Source organism: Primulina huaijiensis, chromosome 4 (assembly GCF_012295235.1).
Source record: "Primulina huaijiensis isolate GDHJ02 chromosome 4, ASM1229523v2, whole genome shotgun sequence".
NCBI classification, from domain to species: Eukaryota; Viridiplantae; Streptophyta; class Magnoliopsida; order Lamiales; family Gesneriaceae; genus Primulina; species Primulina huaijiensis.
This window is the reverse complement of record NC_133309.1, coordinates 23,038,704-23,059,318: the sequence shown is the minus strand read 5'-3', so window position 1 is coordinate 23,059,318 and position 20,615 is coordinate 23,038,704. Positions and strand designations below refer to the sequence as shown.

The following is a 20,615-nucleotide window of genomic DNA, read 5'->3' as shown; positions in this document are numbered from 1 at the left end:
CTATACGTACGATCCTTTGTCTCTATATCTCGCCGTTTTCTCTCTCTGAAACCTCTCGCTGTTTCTCCTAATGAGTCGGAAATTTTGCAGGTCCTTTTTTCTATATCCTTGTTCCTCTTTCCAAGGCGCGTGGACGTGTATGCGCGATTTTTCGTTTTTATTCTGCTAATTGTACGTGAGGGTTAATCTCGGTTTTGAGGTTGGTAATTTTTTTTGATTGGTTTGCTTGTTGTTTTCGATCTGAAAAATTTTAAACTTGAATTTGATAGGCACTGAATAGGAGAATCGAATCTGTGAATGAGTTACAGCTGGATAAATTGCGGTTTCAATATAATTGAGGTGATCTAGGGTTTTCTCTGAATCGGGGAATTCGGGTTATTTCTGGGTTTTTCCGGTTCTTTTAATTTGGGGAATTGGGGGAATGATATTATGTTATTGAAGCGGGGTTAGGGTTTGGGATAAAATAGTGATTTTGAGGGGGTCATTGGAAATACTTGATGGTTGAAATTGTGGTGTCGGGCGGAAAAGGAATTGTCCGAAATGAGAAAAAAGAAAATTTTGATAAACTTTGACGGTTCGTGGGACGGATAGAATTGTAGGAGTTCAAGGAGTGTGGTTAGCACATGCGGTCGGTCCTGCCCGCGGCGACTGAAGCTGTTGGGGGTTATCATCATTCTTCTCTTGCTTCTTCTGTCACTGCCAGCACAAATGTCGATTCTTTCTGCAAGGTATTGCCTTGGTGGGTTTTAAATTTTTGCCTTTGTGTAGAATCTTTCATTCTGTTGCATTTGGATGTTGTTGAATTTTTTCTGTTTGCCCTTTGACATCAATACATCATTGATTGCCTTTAGTGTACCTTCCATGTATTAAGATTTGGTTATGATGAATGAATCGAAACACGTAACCTGATTGTTTGATGAAATCTACAGTCGATTTGTTTGTGAATACTCAAGTCGAACTTTCTTAATTTGGTGTTTGAGTAAAAATGGTTGCTAGAGGGTTTTCTAATTCGGTTCATGCTTGAAACAATAAAGTTTCACCATAAGTTTTTTGCCTTTTTGTAGAAAATTCAACGGTTTGTTTTTGTGCGAAAGACAACTTGGGATTAGAATAACATTATTTGAAATATTATAGCGACTTCAAAGATATAGAAAAGAGTCCTAGCATTTGACCATTAATGAGGTGATATAAGTTCAACTTATTGGCACCAGGCTTTGTGCAGGTTTCTGAGGAATATGCATTTCGGTCAATTGCAACCCGTATACTTATTTTCCCTCACACATTTGTTTATCAAATCTAATTTGCCATTTATTTTAATATTTTATTACTAATAACGTGTTGTCCAAATTTGATTGACTCATCTCTACTTTTGCCTCCAACACCTCATTTTGTTCATGCTATGATCTTTTTCTCAACATGTTTTATTACGTACTTCTTTCCGATCTATGGTATCCCGAAAGCAGGGGAGAAATTTATAAAACGTAGATTAGTATGAGGCAGGAGAAGGGTGTATCACAGCACACGACCTCGTTCAAGCTTTAAGGAATGTCATCTTGTCCTGTTGGTAGACCTACTGACATTCACCAAGATGATTACCATAGTCTGAATTTATTGCTTGCGCTAATAAATTTCACAGTAATTCTGTGCATCTGGGCAAAACTGCTTTGATGCTAACAGATCTTTTTTTTTCATTTTTTTTTGCATCAGCAGATGAGGTGATAGTATACACCCGTTCGAAACAACATCCTTATCAACCTGTCTATGACACTGTGTTTAATATATATGAATGGTTGAGGTAATGATAGAAGTTTGTTCAGAACTATGATATGATCTCCATGCCTTTGACACTACTCTTTCTTTTATTGTAATCGATATGGCTATAAAATTCTTTGGTCAAGCTATCCTCGACGGTACTTTCAGAAGATGATGTAAATCAGTGGGAGTGGGGATGGGCAGGGGGATCTAGAAGTTTTGATCATGCTGTGAAAGATCATATCTATGTTGTTCCGAAGCAAAGTTTTTGTCAATCTATGTTGTACAGTTCGTAATTTTTTGGGTAGAAATGCATGACGCAATGACGCAAAATTATCTAAGATGGCCTTTTGTTGGTTTATCTTTTACGTTGTTTTTTTAGGAACACGGTGATGATAAGTTAAGTCTGTTCTTTGTTCTCTCATCTCTGTTGATTATTTTCAGTAAGACAATATGTTGTATACGTATTTTTATTGTTGCGGATACGTGAAAATTATTTGCATCAATCCAAAATGACTATTCATGGGCCATTGTGGCAGGGTTGTTGTGTGAATGTCCAAAAATATAAAATCACATATTTGATGATACCAAATATTTGTACCAGACCCTCTTTTTATTTCCCATCTACCCAAATCTCGAGAAATCTTCTCTCTATATCTCTGCCCATCATTGTCTCATTCTTCGTAGATCCTCGGTGGCATGGAAAACGATACTTTAAATTATTAAACGAAATGTTTGTCTTTACGATTTTGAGATACTAATAATATCAATTAATATTAATACAATTGTAGGTAGTAAAGAAATTGAGTTAACTACAGATTGTGACAATTTTGGACATGAGTTTGGAAGTATGGCCACTTATTCTCATTCTTTCCTTGTGTTTCATATTTTCTATGCCATTTGGTCTATGAAGTGTGATGTGACTTTGCTATGTTGTGCAATATATTCTACCAGTGAGTAAGTTCTCTCTTTTTTCAGGAAGATCGCAGAATAAGTGTTGGCAATTGTGCTCTTTTCAAACCTTCCCAGGATTCTCCTCCTTTCATTGGTTTAATTCGTTGCTTGACATTGAGCGAAGAGAATAATTTGCATCTAGGAGTGAATTGGCTTTATCGACCAGCTGAATTAAAGCTTGGAAAGGGCTTTCTTTTGGACGCTGCTCCTAATGAGATTTTCTATTCCTTTCACAAAGACGAAATTCCTGCTGCTTCACTTCTTCATCCTTGTAAAGTTGCATTTCTACCTAGAGGCGTAGAACTGCCCACAGGGACGTCATCTTTTGTTTGTCGACGTGTCTATGACATAGCAAACAAGTGTTTATGGTGGCTAACGGATCAAGATTATATTAATGTGAGTTGCTGTTGTTGACAAAGTTTTTCTTTAAACTATAATTTCTATACCCGTACCAAACCACCCCCCACACCCCGGACAGATGCACATAAAACGCTAAAAAGTCGTTTTTATGTGTCTTGGTTGTGATCAGAGGATAGGATACTTTAGGTCTTAAAACACTAAAAAGTTGTTTTTATGTGCCTTGGTTGTGATCAGAGGATAGGATACTTTAGGTTTGAATCTGTGCGTTTTTTTATAGTGATAGTGTGATACTGAGATGCACATTGGTTTTGCAGGAGCGACAGGAAGAAATAGACCAGCTTTTATACAAAACAAGGACAGAAATGCATGGTACATTGCAGCCTGGTGATCGTTCTCCAAAGCAAGTTAATAGTCCATCTTCAACTGCACAATTAAAACCCGGTTGTGATAGTGGTCAAAATAGTGGGACATCCATTCCCTCTCAAGTTAAGGGAAAGAAGAGGGAAAGAGGAGATTATGTTACTGATCCTGTTAAACGAGAACGTTCATTAAGACTTGATGAAAGTGAATCTGTTCAGTGCAAACCTGGAACTAATTTAAAGTCTGAGATTGCACGAATAACTGAAAAAGGAGGACTTGCAAATTTGGATGGGGTTGAGAAACTCATTCAGCTAATGCAATCAAGCAGAATGGATAGAAACAGGGATTTGCTTGGCCGTTCCATGCTTGCAGCTGTGGTAGCTGCTACCGATAAGGCTGATTGCCTTGATGGGTTTGTTCAGCTGAGGGGTTTGCCTGTTTTGGATGAATGGCTCCAGGATATTCATAAAGGGAAGATTGGTGATGGTTATAATTTAAAGGATGGTGATAAATCTGTTGAGGAATTCCTTTTAGTTTTGCTTCGTGCCCTTGATAAACTACCAGTTAATCTCCACGCCCTTCAAATGTGCAACATCGGTAAATCTGTGAATCATTTACGATCGCATAAAAACTTAGAAATTCAGAGAAAAGCAAGAAGTTTAGTTGACACATGGAAGAAACGCGTTGAAGCTGAAATGAATAGTATTGACACAAAATCTGGTTCAGCACAAACTATATCTGTGTGGCCTTCCAAATCACGTCTTCCTGAAGCGTCACAAAGTGGTAGCAGAACTCCGAGTGGGTTTGATGTTGTCATGAAAAGCTCAGTTACACAGAGTTCTGTATCAAAAACTACTTCAGCAAGGTCTTCACATGGGGAGAGTAATGTAAAGTCTGCAACCTCTTCACCTGAGCCGCTAAAATCATCTTCATCGCCTGCATCAGGCAAGGAGAGCCAGCCCAGAGTTTCAGTTGGAGGCACTCCTGATGTCCCTATAATTAGGGAGGACAGGAGCAGCAGTTCTAATCAGTCTAATAATTGCAGTCAGTCTTTGTCAGGGAAGGAGGAGGGGAAGAGTTCCTCTGCAGGTTTAACAACTGTTAGTAAGATATCAGGCGGCACTGCTCGCAACCGAAAAGTCAGTGGTTTTTCCATGGCCCCGGTGTCTGGAAGTCAGAAGGAAATTAGCTTCAGCAGAGTTTCTTCAGCGCACAAAAGTATTGTTTCAGAGAAGTCACAGTCTGCTTCAACATGTGAAAGGGTTCTTGAGGGTCCCGTTGCTGAGGGGAGCATTCATAAGCTAATTGTTAAGATACCAAACCGGGTACGAAGTCCTCCACATGGTGTCAATGGAGAATCTCTAGAAGATCCTACCTTGGCCAGTCGAGTTTCTTCCACAGTGCTTTTTGACAAACATGAGCAGTTTGACCTTACTTCAAAGGACAAGAGTGATGCCTATAGATCTAAATTTGCTTCGGATATGAATCAGGAGTCGTGGCAGCATAGTGATTCTACAGGTTTATTAACTGGGTTAGGAGAAGTCGCTGGGTCACTTACTGCTCTTCCTGATGAAGAGCAAAGTATGTCAACTAAGGACTCCCCAACAAATCATTTGAAGTCTTCGAAGTTACATGAATCTTCTTTCAGTCCCATGAATGCTTTAATTGAGAGCTGTGTTAAATATTCTGCAGGAAACTCATCCTTATCACTTGAGGATGAGGTTGGAATGAACTTACTTGCTAGTGTTGCTACCAGGGAAATGTCCAGATCTGATTTGGTTTCTCCGACTGATTCTCCTGAAATGAGTACCCCGGCTGTCGAGGAAAATGGCATTGTGGATGAAGCAAAGTCTAAGTCTTCCCTTGAAAAGCATGGGTCAGCAATTCAAAGTCAGTTCTGCTCTGACGCCGAATGTGATGATAAGAATCAGCCTGCTTTAGACAGTAATTCATTGTCTGACGACGGTTTGCATCTGCTTAAAAAATTATCCATCAAGTTCCCTGGTGACTTACAGTGTCCTCCATCCCGTTCTTCTGAAGATATACTAGCTGGAGAGGGCAATAATCATTTGGAATCTTCTCGAATAGATTTCAGAAAAAGTGAAGACACAGAGTGGGAGACTTGTGATAAATCTAATGAAAAAACTGGTGCTACTTCTTTGACACCTACACTCTCTATAGACAAGTTAAGAGATGATCAATGTAATGGAGAAATTCATGAGGAGAAGGTCAATTTTAATAATACTGGAACTAATAGTGTTTTGAAACGTGAAAGTGAGGAAGATATTGCCATGGTGACTGGGGAAAAAGTTGGTATTGGTGTCGAAGAGGGTAAACTGACAGTTGATATTATTGAGTCCAAACTGTTGTGTGAAGGTGACAGTAAAAAGGATCTAAAAGATGGATTGGACGGAGTAACTGATGCACAACAGAAATTGAGTACAAATATTAAGCATGAATTTTCAGAAATAGACAATAATGTCAAGTTGCCCCAAAGTGCACATGGGCAGAATTCGGTGTTAGAAGGTGGTGATGAAGTCAAATCACCTGATAGAGATGATGCTAAGAGTTGCACGAATGAGCTTAAATTACCAAACTTTGATGCGGAAATCAGCAGGAATTCTGATATTGAAAATCATAGCATATATGGGTTTTGTTCCACATCTAACAATCAGAAAAGTGATAAAGATGCCAATGTGGACAAGTCAAAGATTACCGAGCATATGCCACTTTCTGAAAATGGACGTAGTAGTTTTGTGAACCATGAAGCACAACAAAAGGCTGAGTTCAAGGGATCTAAGTCTGCCAGCGTGCAATTAGATGCAGGAGAGAAGTGTACTTCTGATACTGTTGAGGCTTCAACTTCTGCTACAAGAGAAGCAGATCCTAATGTCAAAATAAAGTTTGACTTAAATGAAGGTTTTAGTGCCGATGATGGGAAATATGGGGAGCCAGTCAATTTAGTATCCTCGCTTTCAACAGCTGCTCACATGATGAACTCAATAACATTTTCTGTAAGTTCTGTTCCAAGTGGCCATCCTGCTTCCGTAACGGTGGCCGCAGCCGCTAAAGGTCCATTTGTTCCTCCGGAGGACTTAATGAAAATCAAGGGAGAACTTGGATGGAAGGGATCTGCTGCAACTAGTGCATTTCGGCCTGCTGAACCCAGAAAATCTCTTGAGACGCAATTTGGTTCTACAAATATACCGTACACTGATATTTCTACCAATAAACATGGTCGAATTCTCTTGGATTTTGATCTAAATGTGCCTGACGAAAGGGTTCTTGAGGAATTGGCTTCTCGAGATTGTGCTTTGGCTGTTAATTTGACTACCGATTATGCAAGTAAGCATTGTACTTTGCTGAATGAAGGCCCGGGTTCTGTGCTTTTACGTGGCTCTGGAGGTTTGGATCTGGACTTGAATAGGGTTGATGAGGCTAATGATAATGCGCACTGCTCTATCAGCAGCTATCATAAAGGGGAGAATTCCATTGCTCATATTAAACCATTTGCTGGTTTACCTACAGGTGATATTCAGAGGGATTTTGATCTAAATGATGGGCCTGTGGTTGATAATACTAGCGTCGATCAGTTTTCAATCAGTAAGAAAGTCAAGGGTGGCTTACCATCTCAGTTACCTTCTGCAGGACTTAGAATAAACAGTCCTGGGCTGGGGAGTTTTTCTTCTTGGTTCCCTCCTGGGAATACATACTCAACAGTAGCAATACCATCAGCATTACCCGATCGAGTTGACCAGACTTTTCCAGTTTTTCCACCTGGTGCATCCCAAAGAACTTTTAGCCCTATTGGTGTTCCCCCTTTTACTCCTGAGCTCTACCGAGGATCAGTATTATCATCATCTCCTGCAGTGCCTTTCTCATCTAGCCATTTCCAATTTCCAGTCTTTCCTTTTGGGACTACCTTTCCGCTTCCGTCAGCCACCTTTGCTGTTGGTGCGAACGCTTATGCAGATTCCTCATCTGGTGCAAGATTGTTTGCACCTTCAGTAAATCCGCAGTTTCTGGGACCAGTTGGTCCTGCGCAATTTCAGAGACCATACGTGGTTAACTTTCCAGATAGTGGAAGCAACGGTGTGATGGAGAATGACAGAAAGTGGGGCAGACCAGGTTTGGATCTCAATGCTGGCCCTGGAATCGTGGAAAGTGAAGTTAGGGAGGAGACATCAGCGCGACATTCTGTTGCCATTTCACAAGCCGTGGTAGACGAGCAAGCTCGGATGCTTTCAGTTTCAAGTGGAATTTCGAAGAGGAAGGAGCCCGAGGGAGGTTGGGACAATGAGGGTGTCAGATAAAAACAATTTTCATGGCAGTATGAAATTTGGTGCGTACCAGTCTCTATAACTCTTGTAAGTGTATTTTAATGCAATATGGCATAAAAAAGGCATTTGTTGAGAGAAACTCCTAATTTTGTATGGTGGTAATCTTATATGTTTTAGTAACATATCATTCTCTTCTTTTACTACAAAATAATCTCTTCCACATTTTCTCAGCTGCATACTGTGCATGGTGCTCATTTCACATTAATCCAATTATCATCTACACTTATGGACGCTGTCACGTACTTCCAGTTAGCGTTGAAAATAAGAACCGTGATTTTGTTGTGATATCCTTTTGTTTCCCATGGGGATCACAAAAAGAGTTTCAAGTCAAAAAATTTATTGCGATGAGTATGTAACGCCGTGGATTTGAGTGTAGTTTCCCGATATCCTTTTGGGTAAATTTTATTCTTAATGAGTGAGTGTATATACGCTGGAAGAGAAGCGTTATATTTTTGTGTTCAGATATCAGAAATTTGATTTTCAAGTAAAGCTTGTAATATTCACTACTTATCTATGATTGTATGCAATTGCATTTTGTTTATGGAGGAGCAGGTTGTGTCTTTTATTTGCTAATAAGACTCGTTATTTTGCTCTCTCTAGTGTTTGAAGCCCATTTCTGAACCACCATGCTGCCGGTTAGCTCTTTATGAAAACTGCGCAGTTCGGTTTGTGCGAAAGGTTGACGAGCTTGCCCTTTCGGAGTAGTGAATCTGAGGCAACTAGTTCTTAAAAATTGGCACCAATGGAAAACCTTCAACGATCGAGCTCTTGCTTCTTAACCTCTCACATCTGCATCTTTCTCAATACATATTTATGAGTAGGTTTTAACCTTATTTTGTAGTGGTATAACAACATGGTTGGTATAACAACATGGTTATTAATCTTGCCTCAGTACTTACTGCATAACATGTCATATACTGTACGTGTTATTTGAAATTTTATTTCGAGGATCTTATAATGTATATATTTTCGGTTTTTATGAGATGGTCATAGACATAAAAATGGCGACGACGACGACGCATACAAGTATCTTTTCATGGATCCTAATTACGGTTTTGAGGTGGGATTTGCCATTGGTATTGCTTGGTTCATGCCGGTTCTATGAATGCCAACAAGATGTACATTTTGTTTTCTTTGTACACATTGGCTGACAATATAGCTCAAATCTATAACACGATGATGAGCTTTGTAAGTAAAGTATGTTTTTGGAGTTGGGGTCTGGAAAATATTCTGCAAACATAATGTGTTTATAGTTTTGGATTTTCATACAAAATGGTTGTTTTTCGTAATAATTTACTTTTCAAGCCAAATCGGTACAAGCCCACATGATAATATAACATGGAAAAACCCACTAATAAACTATCTCAAAAGCAATCTTGATGCAACCATATTCGCAAATAGCCTACATATTGGTTATGGATGCATATTGAGGAATTCACAAGGCCAAGTGATTGATGCAATTTATCAATGGCAGGCTAAACGGGAGTGATAATCCAACCGTAGCTGAAGCGTTGTGAATCGGAGAAGTTCTTAGTTGGCTAAAGAATTTGCACATCTCAAATGTTATAATCGAATTTGATGTTTTGTTGCGATTGATGTTTTAAATAATCTAGAATTAAATCTCTTCAGCTTAAGTTTGTTTGTCGAAGACTGACTATTCTTATATGAAGATAAAACATCTTGTACTTTTGTTTTTATGCGTAGATCGGTAAACTCAGACTGTCCAAGCTCTGACAAATTCGGCTGTTCCTTGCCTCTCCTCCTACAATTATTTATGTTGTACTTGTTTTGGATATTTTTTAATTTAATATTAATTCCATGTTTTATTAAAAAAAAAAGTTAGAACATTAAAGACTTTGAAGAATGAAGAGACATGAATGAGCCGAATATATTGTCCTTGCAACAATTTAGTAAGAGAAGTTGGCTTCAAACTATTGAAAAGTAAGTATTGAGAGGGAGTCTCATGTGAGACCGTCTCACAGATTTTAATATGTGAGACGTGTCAATCCTACCGGTATTCACAATAAAAAGTAATACTCTTAGCATAAAAAGTAATACTTTTTCATGGATGACCCAAATAAGATATCTGTCTCACAAATATGACCGTGAGACCGTCTCACACAATTTTTTGCCAAGTATTAATTACTTTCTGAACATTTATTTCAGCAATTTAAATTTCAAATTCATTATTTATTTTAAACTTTAAAATATCAATCAAGAATATATGTATATTTATTTATTTAATTAATGATGCCATTTATCTAATTTTTTTTTCTATTCTTAGCAAAAAAAACCAAAGCAAAATGTGAATGCAATGCAATATTTTCTTTTTTTAAGTTAAAAGAAACATATGAAATAATATATTTCTTCTCAAAAAAATTTAAAAAATGAAATAATAATGCAATAAAAAATTGACATATATGTCATTAAATAATTTAACATACATAAAGCTCAAAATGAATTATTCCATTTCTTATAATCAGATTTTCTCCTCTGAGCATACAATTCTATCATGTGCAAGGAAACTAGATTAAAAAGGAAGCGCGGCCGCGGCGCCGTATCCCGGCCGCCTGTCGCCGCCGCACTCGACAACGGAAATGATTCTTCTCCCTCCGTCGCCGCTGTCTCCTCCGACAATGACGTTGTATTTTCAGTCAGCAACGTGGAGCTCATCAACCCTAGTTCTCCCAAAGCCTCCCACCACCACCTCCGACGCCGGGGACGCCCCAGAAAAAGCCCAATTCCCGATCCTCCTGCAACTTCGAAAAACCTGTCAATACACGCTCCATCTATCCCTAATGGATCATTGTCAGCTGCGCTGATTAACGAGGATAGTGCGGTGGCTAGGGTTGTTCCCGCCATGGACTCCGTGGTTAAGGTATTTTGTGTTCATACGGAGCCAAATTTCTCTTTGCCATGGCAGAGGAAAAGGCAGTACAGCTCGAGTAGTAGTGGGTTTGTTATAAAAGGGCGCAGAGTTTTAACCAATGCCCATTCCGTGGAGCATTATACACAGGTTAAGTTGAAGAAGAGAGGCTCAGATACCAAGTATGTGGCTACCGTGCTTGCCATAGGGACGGAATGTGACATTGGTGAGACTTGCTATTTGTTCTGGTCATTGATGTATCTTCTTTTATTTTGGGTTTCCGGAGCAATGTTATCATTTATTAGATTCTAGGGGAGAGATAATTTTAAGTTGATTGATGTACTTTAAGCTGACAATTACGCATAAAATTTGATGTTTAGAATTTTTTTCTCATTTTTCTGATTATGATATGTGTTACGGGTTTGGATTAAGAGGTAGTGGGCTGTGTCCAAATAGTGTAGTTATAGAAATAGCATATAAAAAAGAGGGGGATTAGTTATTTTGGAGGGGGTAGTTTTTGTTTGGAAATAACGTTGCTGGCAGTTGCTAGGGAGAGGGAAGATTATTCTGTGAGGAATATTTTCTTCTGTATGGGGCCATACTCTTTGTGAGGGTTGGTCATTATTTTTATGTAATTTTTCTAGTTTGTTTAGTTAAATTACATTCGCTTTTATAATTTTGTTTTGAGTTAGTATCAATATGATTGTTTCCTCAACCTATCTGGTTTCACCCTTATTTTATTGTGATTGAACTTGTCGATGGTGGGAATTACCTGTGACCTTGTGAAAGAATGCCAGCTGGAGCCTTTTTGAGTTTACTTCCCTCTGTTGTCTCAATTACCTTTGGCTAATCGAAAGTGCAAACAAGCCTGTTGTGCGTGTAGTCATATAGTTTATGGAGAAGTGCCAAAAAAATAATTATTTCTTCTGACTTATGTGTAAATCCAAGGTAAATATGCCTTGAGTTTTGGCGTTCTCGTCACTGTATAATTTCTTTGTAATCGAGTGCAAAATTTATGTGTGACAGTTTGAGAGAAGTTAATGCTACTGAACTCATGTCAATCTACTAGATGGGATTTCTCCTCAATTTTGAAGATTTCAATCTATTAATTTAGAGAAATTTGTATTTGCTATTGTCCAAGTAAATCATAATAGGAATTACGAAGCATGCTTGGGGCGTGGATTATAACATTCACGACTTCGTTTGAGTTTATGAACAATCTCAACAGTTGGCCTTTTCAGTTATAAAATATTGTTGGGCCCATGTGATGAGGCACATGTGCTCTGTCAGTATTTCCTGATACATGGTCATAATGGACACTGTTGAGACCTGATAGTTACACTGGGGACCTTAAAGGGGCATCTGGAATGAGAAAACCTGGATAGACACATCATCATTGTTCCCAGAAACATGAAAGAAAGAAAGTTCTGGTAGAAAAGGTTTTTAAATTGGAAAAGAAGCGTCTAAAAATATATGTATTCCTGTTGATGTATAGGTGACTGGTCTACAAAAGGGTCTCGAGAGGGAAAAGTCGATAACTTGCTACTGCTAATTTGCAAAATTGAATTTTTGCAAATAACTGTTTTTCCTGAGAATATGCTTCATTGACTTGCAGCTAATACTTTACAGTTAAATGACAAAAAAAAAAAAGAATTGGATAAAACACATGTATATAAATACGTAATATATCGGATTAGTTTATGAAGTTATTTTTACGTGCGAGATGCAGCCATGCTCACGGTGGAAGATGATGAATTCTGGGAAGGGGTTTCACCTATACAATTTGGGGATTTGCCTGCACTACAAGATGCTGTGACAGTTGTAGGCTATCCAATTGGAGGTGACACTATCTCCGTAACAAGTGGAGTTGTGTCACGGATAGAGATCCTTTCTTATGTCCATGGATCCACTGAACTTCTGGGGTTACAGGTAGATCATTTGTGTTTCACTCACAACTATTAATAGCTGTCAGAATGAATTACACCATTGCATTTCAATTTTTTTTTTGCAGATTGATGCTGCTATTAACTCTGGGAATTCGGGTGGACCTGCTTTTAATGACAAGGGAAATTGTGTTGGTATTGCATTTCAATCACTCAAGCATGAAGACGTGGAGAATATTGGTTATGTGATACCGACACCAGTCATCATGCACTTTATACAAGATTATGCGAAGAAGGGATCATATACTGGTAAGTTCATCAAGAGAGATTACCTCACTCATTTTATTTCTGTCTCTCCTATTTTTCCGTTTGACTCGCAGGTTTTCATTGGTGGTTAAGTAAACAAGGTGATTTATATTGTATGATAATATGTATGGGAGTTATACTCTATACCTTGAAAAATTGGTTCACATTAGAGGGAAAATTGTAAAATGCCAAGGTGCTTTTGTGAGATCCGAGAAGACAAACTGACATATTGAATATGCATTCCAGGATTCTGATTCCTACATATTTAAAATAACGTTCTCTCTCACAAATGTTGTAAACAACGGGAGATGGTGGTGGGGCGGTCAGTGACCGCTTACCGCCTAAGCACTGCTACAGTCTAGGCGGCTGAATTTTTTTATATGTAATCAAACAATGTAATTACAAATACTCATAATTTTTATGTAATATATGTAATTAAATAATTTTTATGAATAAAAATCTTCATACAATATAATACAATCTAGATAAAGTGTAAATAAATATATAAATGCAAATAAACAAGATAATTAAGGCGGTGACTGATGACGGAGGCGGCTGCAGACGGTTTGAGGGAGGTGGTGGCTGATGGTGGAGAACACTTGAAAACAAAAATAAATACAAAAGAGATTGTGATGTGTTTTTATTATATATATGGTTTTTACATTGATTGGCTTTGACTTGTTTTTAAAATTATTTGACTTTGACAGTTGACTAGAATTTTAAAATCATTGAGCGTCTCCGCTGCCAGCTCGCTTGTCTCCCCCACCGGATAGCTTCAGACCGCCTTAGACAAAGGCGGGCCGGTCGAGGGCGGTAGGCGGCCATCTCGACCCCATTGAGAACACTACTCACAACTAACTTTTCAGTGTTCCCTCAGTCTTACAACAACTAGCATTGGTATTATGGTAATTATTTAATTTGTCCGACTTGGATGCTTGAATAAGTTCTAGTGGTTATCATGGACTTAGGTTTTGGGTTCAAGACCTTACATGTATAGATGATGTCCATGTGAAATGATTAGCGGATGTATCTCGCGCTTGAATTTTTCTTTAGAATGTCTTACCTGAATTATTTGAGTGCTGTGTGTTAGGTTTCCCCATTCTTGGGGTTGAGTGGCAAAAGATGGAAAATCCGGACTTGCGGTTGTCCATGGGGATGAAATCTGATCAGAAAGGTGTTCGTATAAGAAGAATTGACCCCACTGCTCCAGAATTCAAGTTTTTGAAGCCTTCAGATATCATTCTCAGCTTTGATAGGGTTGATATTGCGAATGATGGAACCGGTAAGATCCAGAATGAAGTTTCTAGTGGCCCTTAGATACTGACATGTAAAAATGCTACCATTTGCTCTTTATGCTTAATCATGTGCTGCTTTTATGATGTTATCTTCAGTGACTAATTTTATCTCATGTAATTTAATGTTGAAGTTTTCATGCTTGACTTCAAATGGAGAATTGTGCTTCATCAAGGAGGAAAGTTCATAAAATTCAATTTTATGTCATTGTGAATAATTAACAGTAACTAGACCTCTGCTGTGTGCATTTCTCGTGATTCGTGTAGTATAAATATGTTGCATTTCCCAAAATCATTGTCAGCTGAGAGAGAAGTGACTGGTCTATGAGTTTGTTTGATGAGCTTCGATGACAACATGGTTAACCGCTTTTGCAAATTAATGATTAATGCAAATAGTTTTTTTTTAATGAAAAAGATTTCCATTAAAATAGGTAAAAAGAGTAACAAATACAAGTACACTGGGCTTCCCCAGGAGATAGACAAATTAATGCAAATAGTTGCTAATAGATTTCATGGCGACAATGTCCCATTAGTAATTAGTGTCTTGTGGTGGTTCTGGAATGTGACTTTGTGCATATCTGCATCTGTCGAAATACAACTCCTGTTATGCTTTTCTTGCTTTGTCAAGTGTTACGTAAAATTTCACATGCAATGGATGCTTTCTGTTATTGTGATTATTGTGTCCCTCCGACTAAACTACTTGGACATGCTTGGGCAAACATGCAATTTGTCCAAATCGTCCTTTCTTACCCACGCTGTGGCATCAACGTAGGGGAGTAGTAGAAGCGGTATGCCGATGGAGATTAGTTAAACTATTACTTATATCCCCTTGTCCCATATATGGGCTGTATTTGGTACTTTATAGTTTATTGTGTCCTTGGTTTACAAAAACCCCAGGCTTGTCTTGTCATCGTTGTGATTGTTGTGACATTTCTTCAATTGATGATGCTCATTATGGTTCTTTTGGTCTCTTGCAGTTCCATTTAGGCACGGAGAGCGTATAGTTTTTAGCTATCTTGTTTCCCAGAAATACACCGAAGATAGTGCCGTGATTAAAGTTCTTCGTAATTCTGAAATTCTTAAGTTCGATGTTAAGCTTGGAACTCATAGAAGGTTGATTCCAGCTCACAACAAGGGAAGACCTCCCTCTTATTATATCATCGCTGGATTTGTTTTTACGACTGTTTCTGTTCCGTATTTTCGTTCCGAGGTGAGCATTCATGTTTGTTACAGCCTTCTGGTTTTCCCGATTCTATATATGCAATGTAAATGCCGTTTTGAGCTTCTTACATCTCAAGTTCACTGCAACCAGAAGTGTTTTTTAGTGCAATATGGATTGTGATGTACACCAATAAATGTTTGTCGTTTCCTATACTTTAAATTTACTCAAAAATGGGGAACATCATATTTGAGCTGTATGTAAATTTGAACATCAGTGGGATAGCATCTGTACCAGATCTTAATCACGAACTGCGATCCTTCTACTTTTTTATTTGATGTCTTTCAAAACTGATCTTATTAAAGTAAGGTATGCGTTTTCTTTTCCCTTTTGGTAGATTTTGTTGATTTCTTCTGATAACGAGCATGTGCTTCAGAAGCAAGGGCAAGATGCATTGTAGTGATACAGATTTTTGCTTGCCAGCCCTAGTGTCTTATCTGTGTTGGCGGCAGGCTTTTGTCTAGCAGCTAATGATCACTCAAACAGCGAAATAGTTCATAACTGGCATGGCTTTTTCGACTCTGGAACTTGTCTGACTTTGCATTGTTTGTCGAGGTTCTAGCCATCAAATGACGATATTGTTTCCCTTCACCTTCCTCTCCTTCGATTTATTTATCTTCAGCTGTGTTCTATATTAATGCTTAAATATGCCCCTCTTTAGTTTTGAAGAGGTATTCTTGTTGATTTTCATCATGTTGTTTGACATCTTCCATGTTTATCTTGAGATCCATTTCTATTGACTTCTAAATTTGGAGATCTTGTGTTCTATGCCCAAAAAAATCTTGTCTACTTGCTAAACGTTACAACTTTATTTATTTCTCTCTTTGGCTGTGGAGTTTGCATATCCCCATGATATTCAAGATGTCCAATGTCTATACTTTTCTTTATTTTCATTTATGCTGATTACAATTTTATATGATGATTTAAATTATGAAAGCAAATAAATATAGTCAGTCATTTAGATTAGTTCTCATGTCTTTCTTGGTAATCTCCAGTATGGAAAGGATTATGAGTATGAAGCTCCAGTCAAGTTACTGGACAAACTCTTACATGAGATGCCTCAATCTCCAGATGAACAAATTGTTGTGGTTTCACAGGTGTGTCACATCACTATATACAGAAACCATTTGTATTTTATCAAAGAAGAGTGTTTCTCACCCTTGCTTCTGTGTTTTTGCAAAATTGTTTAAGGTGCTTGTTGCTGACATCAACATTGGATATGAAGATATCGTCAATACTCAGGTTTGTGGTTTGATGACATTTAACTCATGCTAGGAGTTAATCGCTGCAAATCATTTTCTTCTACCCTATTACTTGCTTATGATTCAATATGTTTCATGTCTGTTAGGTTCTTGCTCTTAATGGTCAACCTGTGAAGAATCTGAAGAGCTTAGCCAGAATGGTAGAAAGCTGCAATGATGAATTCTTGAAATTTGATTTAGAATACCAGCAGGTGGTTCTCTATGTTCTTTTGCAGTGTTGGTGTACTATGTCAATTAGATATCCTGTTGTAGTATATTTTAACTCAATTATATTTATTATATTTTGAGCAGATTGTAGTCCTCCAAACAAAGACCGCGAAAGCAGCGACTTTGGACATACTTGCCACACATTGTATACCATCAGCAACGTCAGATGATCTAAAGAATTGATTGCACACCATCTTGGGGTCTATACCTACTTGTCAATTGGATTGTTGAAATTTCATTCTTGTATCACTCTCTCTACTTTTCTCGGTGTTGGAGGCCACTTTTTCAAGTACTCCACCAGTGAAACTATTATCTAGCGTCTTTCGGGCGAGTGAGTAGACTGACACAAAGTAGGTTCTTTGAGTTGTTTGTATCTGCTGGTTATACAGCCATTATAGGTGAGGCGAAGGGGGTGATATTTTTTGCTTTTTCAAACCCCTCTTAAAAATAACTGCAGATTTAAAGTCAGGCGAACCTTTGTTTTGATGACAGTGTTTGTGTTTCTTGATTCGTCGTAAGTTGAACATATAGCTGTTAACTATGCAATGCAAAAGTTCTAACTTCAAGCCGGCTTAAACCAGTAATTTTATGGTATATGTATCCTGTTTTTTAGAGACGTTTCTATTATGCATGGACTAATTTAAGGGCTTTTTCCCCCACTAAATGAGATTCAAATGATTTTTTTATTGGGATTCGAGTAATGAGCAGAGGGAAGTATCAGGCATTGTTATTATAAGTATGTTTTTGTTTTTGTTTTTGTTTTTTTTTTAAGATTGTTACAATCGAGACTCGGATTTGAGAGTTCGTCTTAGAATTGAGTTATTGGTGCTAGATAGATTATAAGTCTTTGTTATTAGAAGTTTGTTTTTGTTTTTTTTAATATTGTTATAACCGAGACTCGAACTTTAGAGTTCGTTTTCGAATTTAGTTACTGGTATTAGATAGATTATAAGACTTTGTTATTACAAGCTTATTTTTGTTTTAAGATTGTTACAACGGAGACTCGAATTTGAGAGTTTGTCGAAGAATTCTTTTTTCCCTTCTAGGATACCTTGTCTGGATCAGCCTACTGCTTCCGTTCAAAATGTACTAATAAGCGACTTAACTCAACGAACCATATGGAGTGCATGTAAAGAAAATTCAACAACTTGACCAATTCAAGGATTATAATAGATAATTATTTCAACATCCGCAAAACTGGGATTGAACAGAATCCAACTAACATATGTCCCTTACCGCCCCCTGCCGGCAAATACATATTTATTACCAATAAATCGAGTATTTTTCAACCAATCCTCCGCCATTTTTAGTACGCACAACCCCTTTACCATTTCCATGAAAGAACAAGATGTCTTATAAATTTAGCCATTTGGCAATACACAGTTACATCTCCAATAGTATTTCATTCTAACCGTTGCACAAATGCTTATCATTTTATGACTACATTTCTTGCAATAATCAGCTAAGAAGCACGATGAATCGAGTGCGTATATGGTTAGTTTTCCATGTATTGTTTCTTCTGTTGTGCATGACAAACTCGGAAACAGCAGAAGTGAGGGATGCATTGGTCATGTTCTTGGAAAAACTAGACCCCCAAGACGCTTTTGGAAGAGAAAACTGGGGTTGGAATACTAGTTCAGATCCCTGCAATGGAAGTTGGAAAGGTGTGACTTGTTACGCTAATTCGCAAACCATCAAGAAAATAGTTCTTGAAGAACTCAACCTCACAGGGATACTTGATGTTTCCTCTCTTTGTGTTACAAAAGCTCTCACAGTTTTGAGTCTCAGCTCTAACGGTATTGTTGGAGAATTCCCAGAGGAGATATCAAGATGCAACAGGCTGACACACTTGTATCTACATGGAAATAAATTTTCAGGAAATCTTCCTGCATCTCTCTCGAATTTGAGTAATCTAAAGAGGATTGATGTATCAGATAATATGTTTTCTGGTGAAATCTCGAATGTGTCAAGAATCTCCGGTTTGCTATCTTTTCTTGCAGAAAACAATAAGCTCAGTGGTGGTGTACCAGAGTTTGATTTCTTAAATCTCGAAGAGTTTAACGTCTCTAACAACAATCTCAATGGCTCAATTCCTAATGTTGGAGGGAAATTCAATGAAAGCAGCTTTTTAGGCAATCCTGGATTGTGTGGAATGCCGTTGTCTAATGCTTGCCCTCTCCTGCCTCCAGCTAAAAAGACAGGCTCCTCTAAGAAAGATCATTTTCTCTACGCTGCATGTGCCGCAATTGGACTCGTTATTGTGAGCCTGATTGCTTTCAAACTGATCAAGAGTAGAAAATATAAAGAGAAGAAAAGAACCGCTAACAAGGGCTTTCAAGAAGGATACACACATGAGAAGGTAAGCAGCACATCCAGTGAGTCAAAGGCTACTGATGGAAAAACCTCTGAATTTTCTGTAGCATCACATGAAACTGGAAAGGGCTCATCATCACTTGTAATTCTCTCAAATCCAATAGCAAATGGGCTTAAATTCGAGGACTTGCTGCGATCTCCAGCTGAGTTGATAGGGAGAGGCAGGCGTGGAACCCTCTATAAGGTGATACTAGAGGATGGCTCGACTCTAGCCGTGAAGAGAATCAGGGATTGGGATATTTCAAGGGCTGATTTCAAGAAGAGGATGCAGCGGATAGATGACGTGAAGCATCCCAACGTGATGACTCTGGCCGCCTTTTATTGCTCTAGACAAGAAAAACTCTTGGTTTATGAATTTCAACAGAAAGGAAGTCTCTTCAACCTTCTTCATGGTAAGTGTTCTCTCTTTATCCCTTCTGTCAAAGTAGTTAAAGAACTCGTAAATTACATCCAAAAAACAGAATTTCCTCTTCAGAGTTAAACAATCCTAAAATCACCCACTCTTAAAAGGATTCATTGAAACTTATCATATTTCCTTGAAGGTGTACACAAATCTTGATTAACGAAAACAAACCCAAGATTGATGTTGTTAGGGGTGATATCATAATAGATCAAAGTAAAGGTAAATTTTTAAAAAAAATTTACTTACTTTACTGCCAATTTCAGGATCCCAAAATGGCCAATCATTTGACTGGGGAAGCAGAATGAGCATAGCTGCCAAAATATCCGAGGCCTTGGCTTTTATGCACGGAATGCTCCAAGCTTGTGGAATAGCTCATGGAAACCTGAAATCCTCCAACATTTTACTCAGTGACAAAATGGAGCCCTTTATAAGTGAATATGGTCTGAGAGAAGTTGAAAATCAAGACCATTTGGTTCTTGATGAAATCGAAAGTTTTCAAGAAAACAATTCTACCAGAGGAACTACCCGAAAAAATGCCTTCAAGGCAGATATTTACAGTTTCGGCATAATCCTTCTCGAGCTCCTGACGGGAAAACTAGTCCAGAACAATGGATTTGATCTAGCCAGGTGGGTTAATTCTGCCATAAGAGAAGAATGGACGGTTGAAGTTTTCGATAAAGCACTAGTTTCAGAAGGTGCAAGTGAGGAAAAAATGGTGAATTTGCTGCAGGTCGCTCTGAAGTGCATCAATTCTTTAACTGAAGCGAGGCCAAACATGAGGGAAATTGCCGAGATGATAAATTCTGTAAATGAATATGAAGAGAAATCTATTTATTCTGATCCTTGAAGAATCTTGATGAGGCACTGATCAAAGATTAACAGGAGGACAACTTGTCATTCATTCACCAGATGAATCTTTATTGAGACCATGATAAGTGAATGTGGGCTGTAATTTCCTGTAAAAAACACTTACAAAACCGGGGCGAACCCACAAAATTTTTTTATTTCTTTTTTACTAAATATTAATTTCTACAAAAT

At 38.0% G+C, this 20,615-nt stretch overlaps 3 protein-coding genes across 12 annotated transcripts in view; all 3 read left to right on the top strand.

Annotated features, from left to right (window-relative positions):
* On the top strand, positions 1-8,750 carry LOC140975505 (uncharacterized). Of its 9 annotated transcripts, none has more exons than XR_012174986.1 (7): positions 1-199; positions 270-728; positions 1,711-1,795; positions 2,544-2,600; positions 2,731-3,102; positions 3,381-7,793; positions 8,367-8,750. XR_012174986.1 is itself a non-coding variant. In XM_073439240.1 (5 exons), the coding sequence occupies exons 2-4, from the start codon at positions 624-626 to the stop codon at positions 7,737-7,739; spliced, it is 4,836 nt and encodes a 1,611-aa protein (XP_073295341.1). In that variant the 5' UTR covers positions 1-199; positions 270-623; the 3' UTR covers positions 7,740-7,768; positions 8,367-8,750. The 9 variants fall into 9 exon arrangements, 1 of the variants encoding a protein (XP_073295341.1); XR_012174988.1 differs by having other exon boundaries at positions 1,708-1,795; XR_012174987.1 differs by lacking the exon at positions 1,711-1,795.
* A 1,476-nt stretch (positions 8,751-10,226) lies between these two features.
* Positions 10,227-20,615, top strand: part of LOC140975506 (protease Do-like 9) — a 41,654-nt gene continuing 31,265 nt past the window's right edge. The window contains exons 1-9 of one of the 2 annotated variants that reach the window (XR_012174992.1): positions 10,227-10,858; positions 12,362-12,561; positions 12,644-12,824; positions 13,912-14,103; positions 15,091-15,323; positions 16,328-16,429; positions 16,524-16,574; positions 16,681-16,785; positions 16,886-17,265. Coding sequence is in view for 1 of the 2 variants with exons in the window: in XM_073439241.1 (XP_073295342.1) it covers positions 10,279-10,858; positions 12,362-12,561; positions 12,644-12,824; positions 13,912-14,103; positions 15,091-15,323; positions 16,328-16,429; positions 16,524-16,574; positions 16,681-16,785; positions 16,886-16,984 (1,743 nt within the window). In the remaining variant the exon portion in view is untranslated. Of the gene's footprint in view, positions 10,859-12,361; positions 12,562-12,643; positions 12,825-13,911; positions 14,104-15,090; positions 15,324-16,327; positions 16,430-16,523; positions 16,575-16,680; positions 16,786-16,885; positions 17,293-20,615 lie in introns of those variants that run through there. The other variant, XM_073439241.1, reaches the window with a different exon arrangement.
* Positions 18,145-20,477, top strand: LOC140975503 (probable inactive receptor kinase At2g26730). The gene is made up of 2 exons (XM_073439238.1): positions 18,145-19,566; positions 19,841-20,477. Exons 1-2 carry the CDS (start codon positions 18,276-18,278, stop codon positions 20,422-20,424), a joined length of 1,875 nt encoding a protein of 624 aa, XP_073295339.1. The 5' UTR covers positions 18,145-18,275; the 3' UTR covers positions 20,425-20,477.

Coding starts and splice junctions, on each gene's coding strand:
- LOC140975505 (XM_073439240.1), top strand. CDS start 624: ATGCGGTCGGTCCTGCCCGCGGCGACTGAAGCTGTTGGGGGTTATCAT. Junction 729..2,730: donor ATGTCGATTCTTTCTGCAAG/GTATTGCCTTGG, acceptor CTCTTTTTTCAG/GAAGATCGCAGAATAAGTGT. Junction 3,103..3,380: donor CGGATCAAGATTATATTAAT/GTGAGTTGCTGT, acceptor TTGGTTTTGCAG/GAGCGACAGGAAGAAATAGA.
- LOC140975503 (XM_073439238.1), top strand. CDS start 18,276: ATGAATCGAGTGCGTATATGGTTAGTTTTCCATGTATTGTTTCTTCTG. Junction 19,567..19,840: donor TCTCTTCAACCTTCTTCATG/GTAAGTGTTCTC, acceptor TGCCAATTTCAG/GATCCCAAAATGGCCAATCA.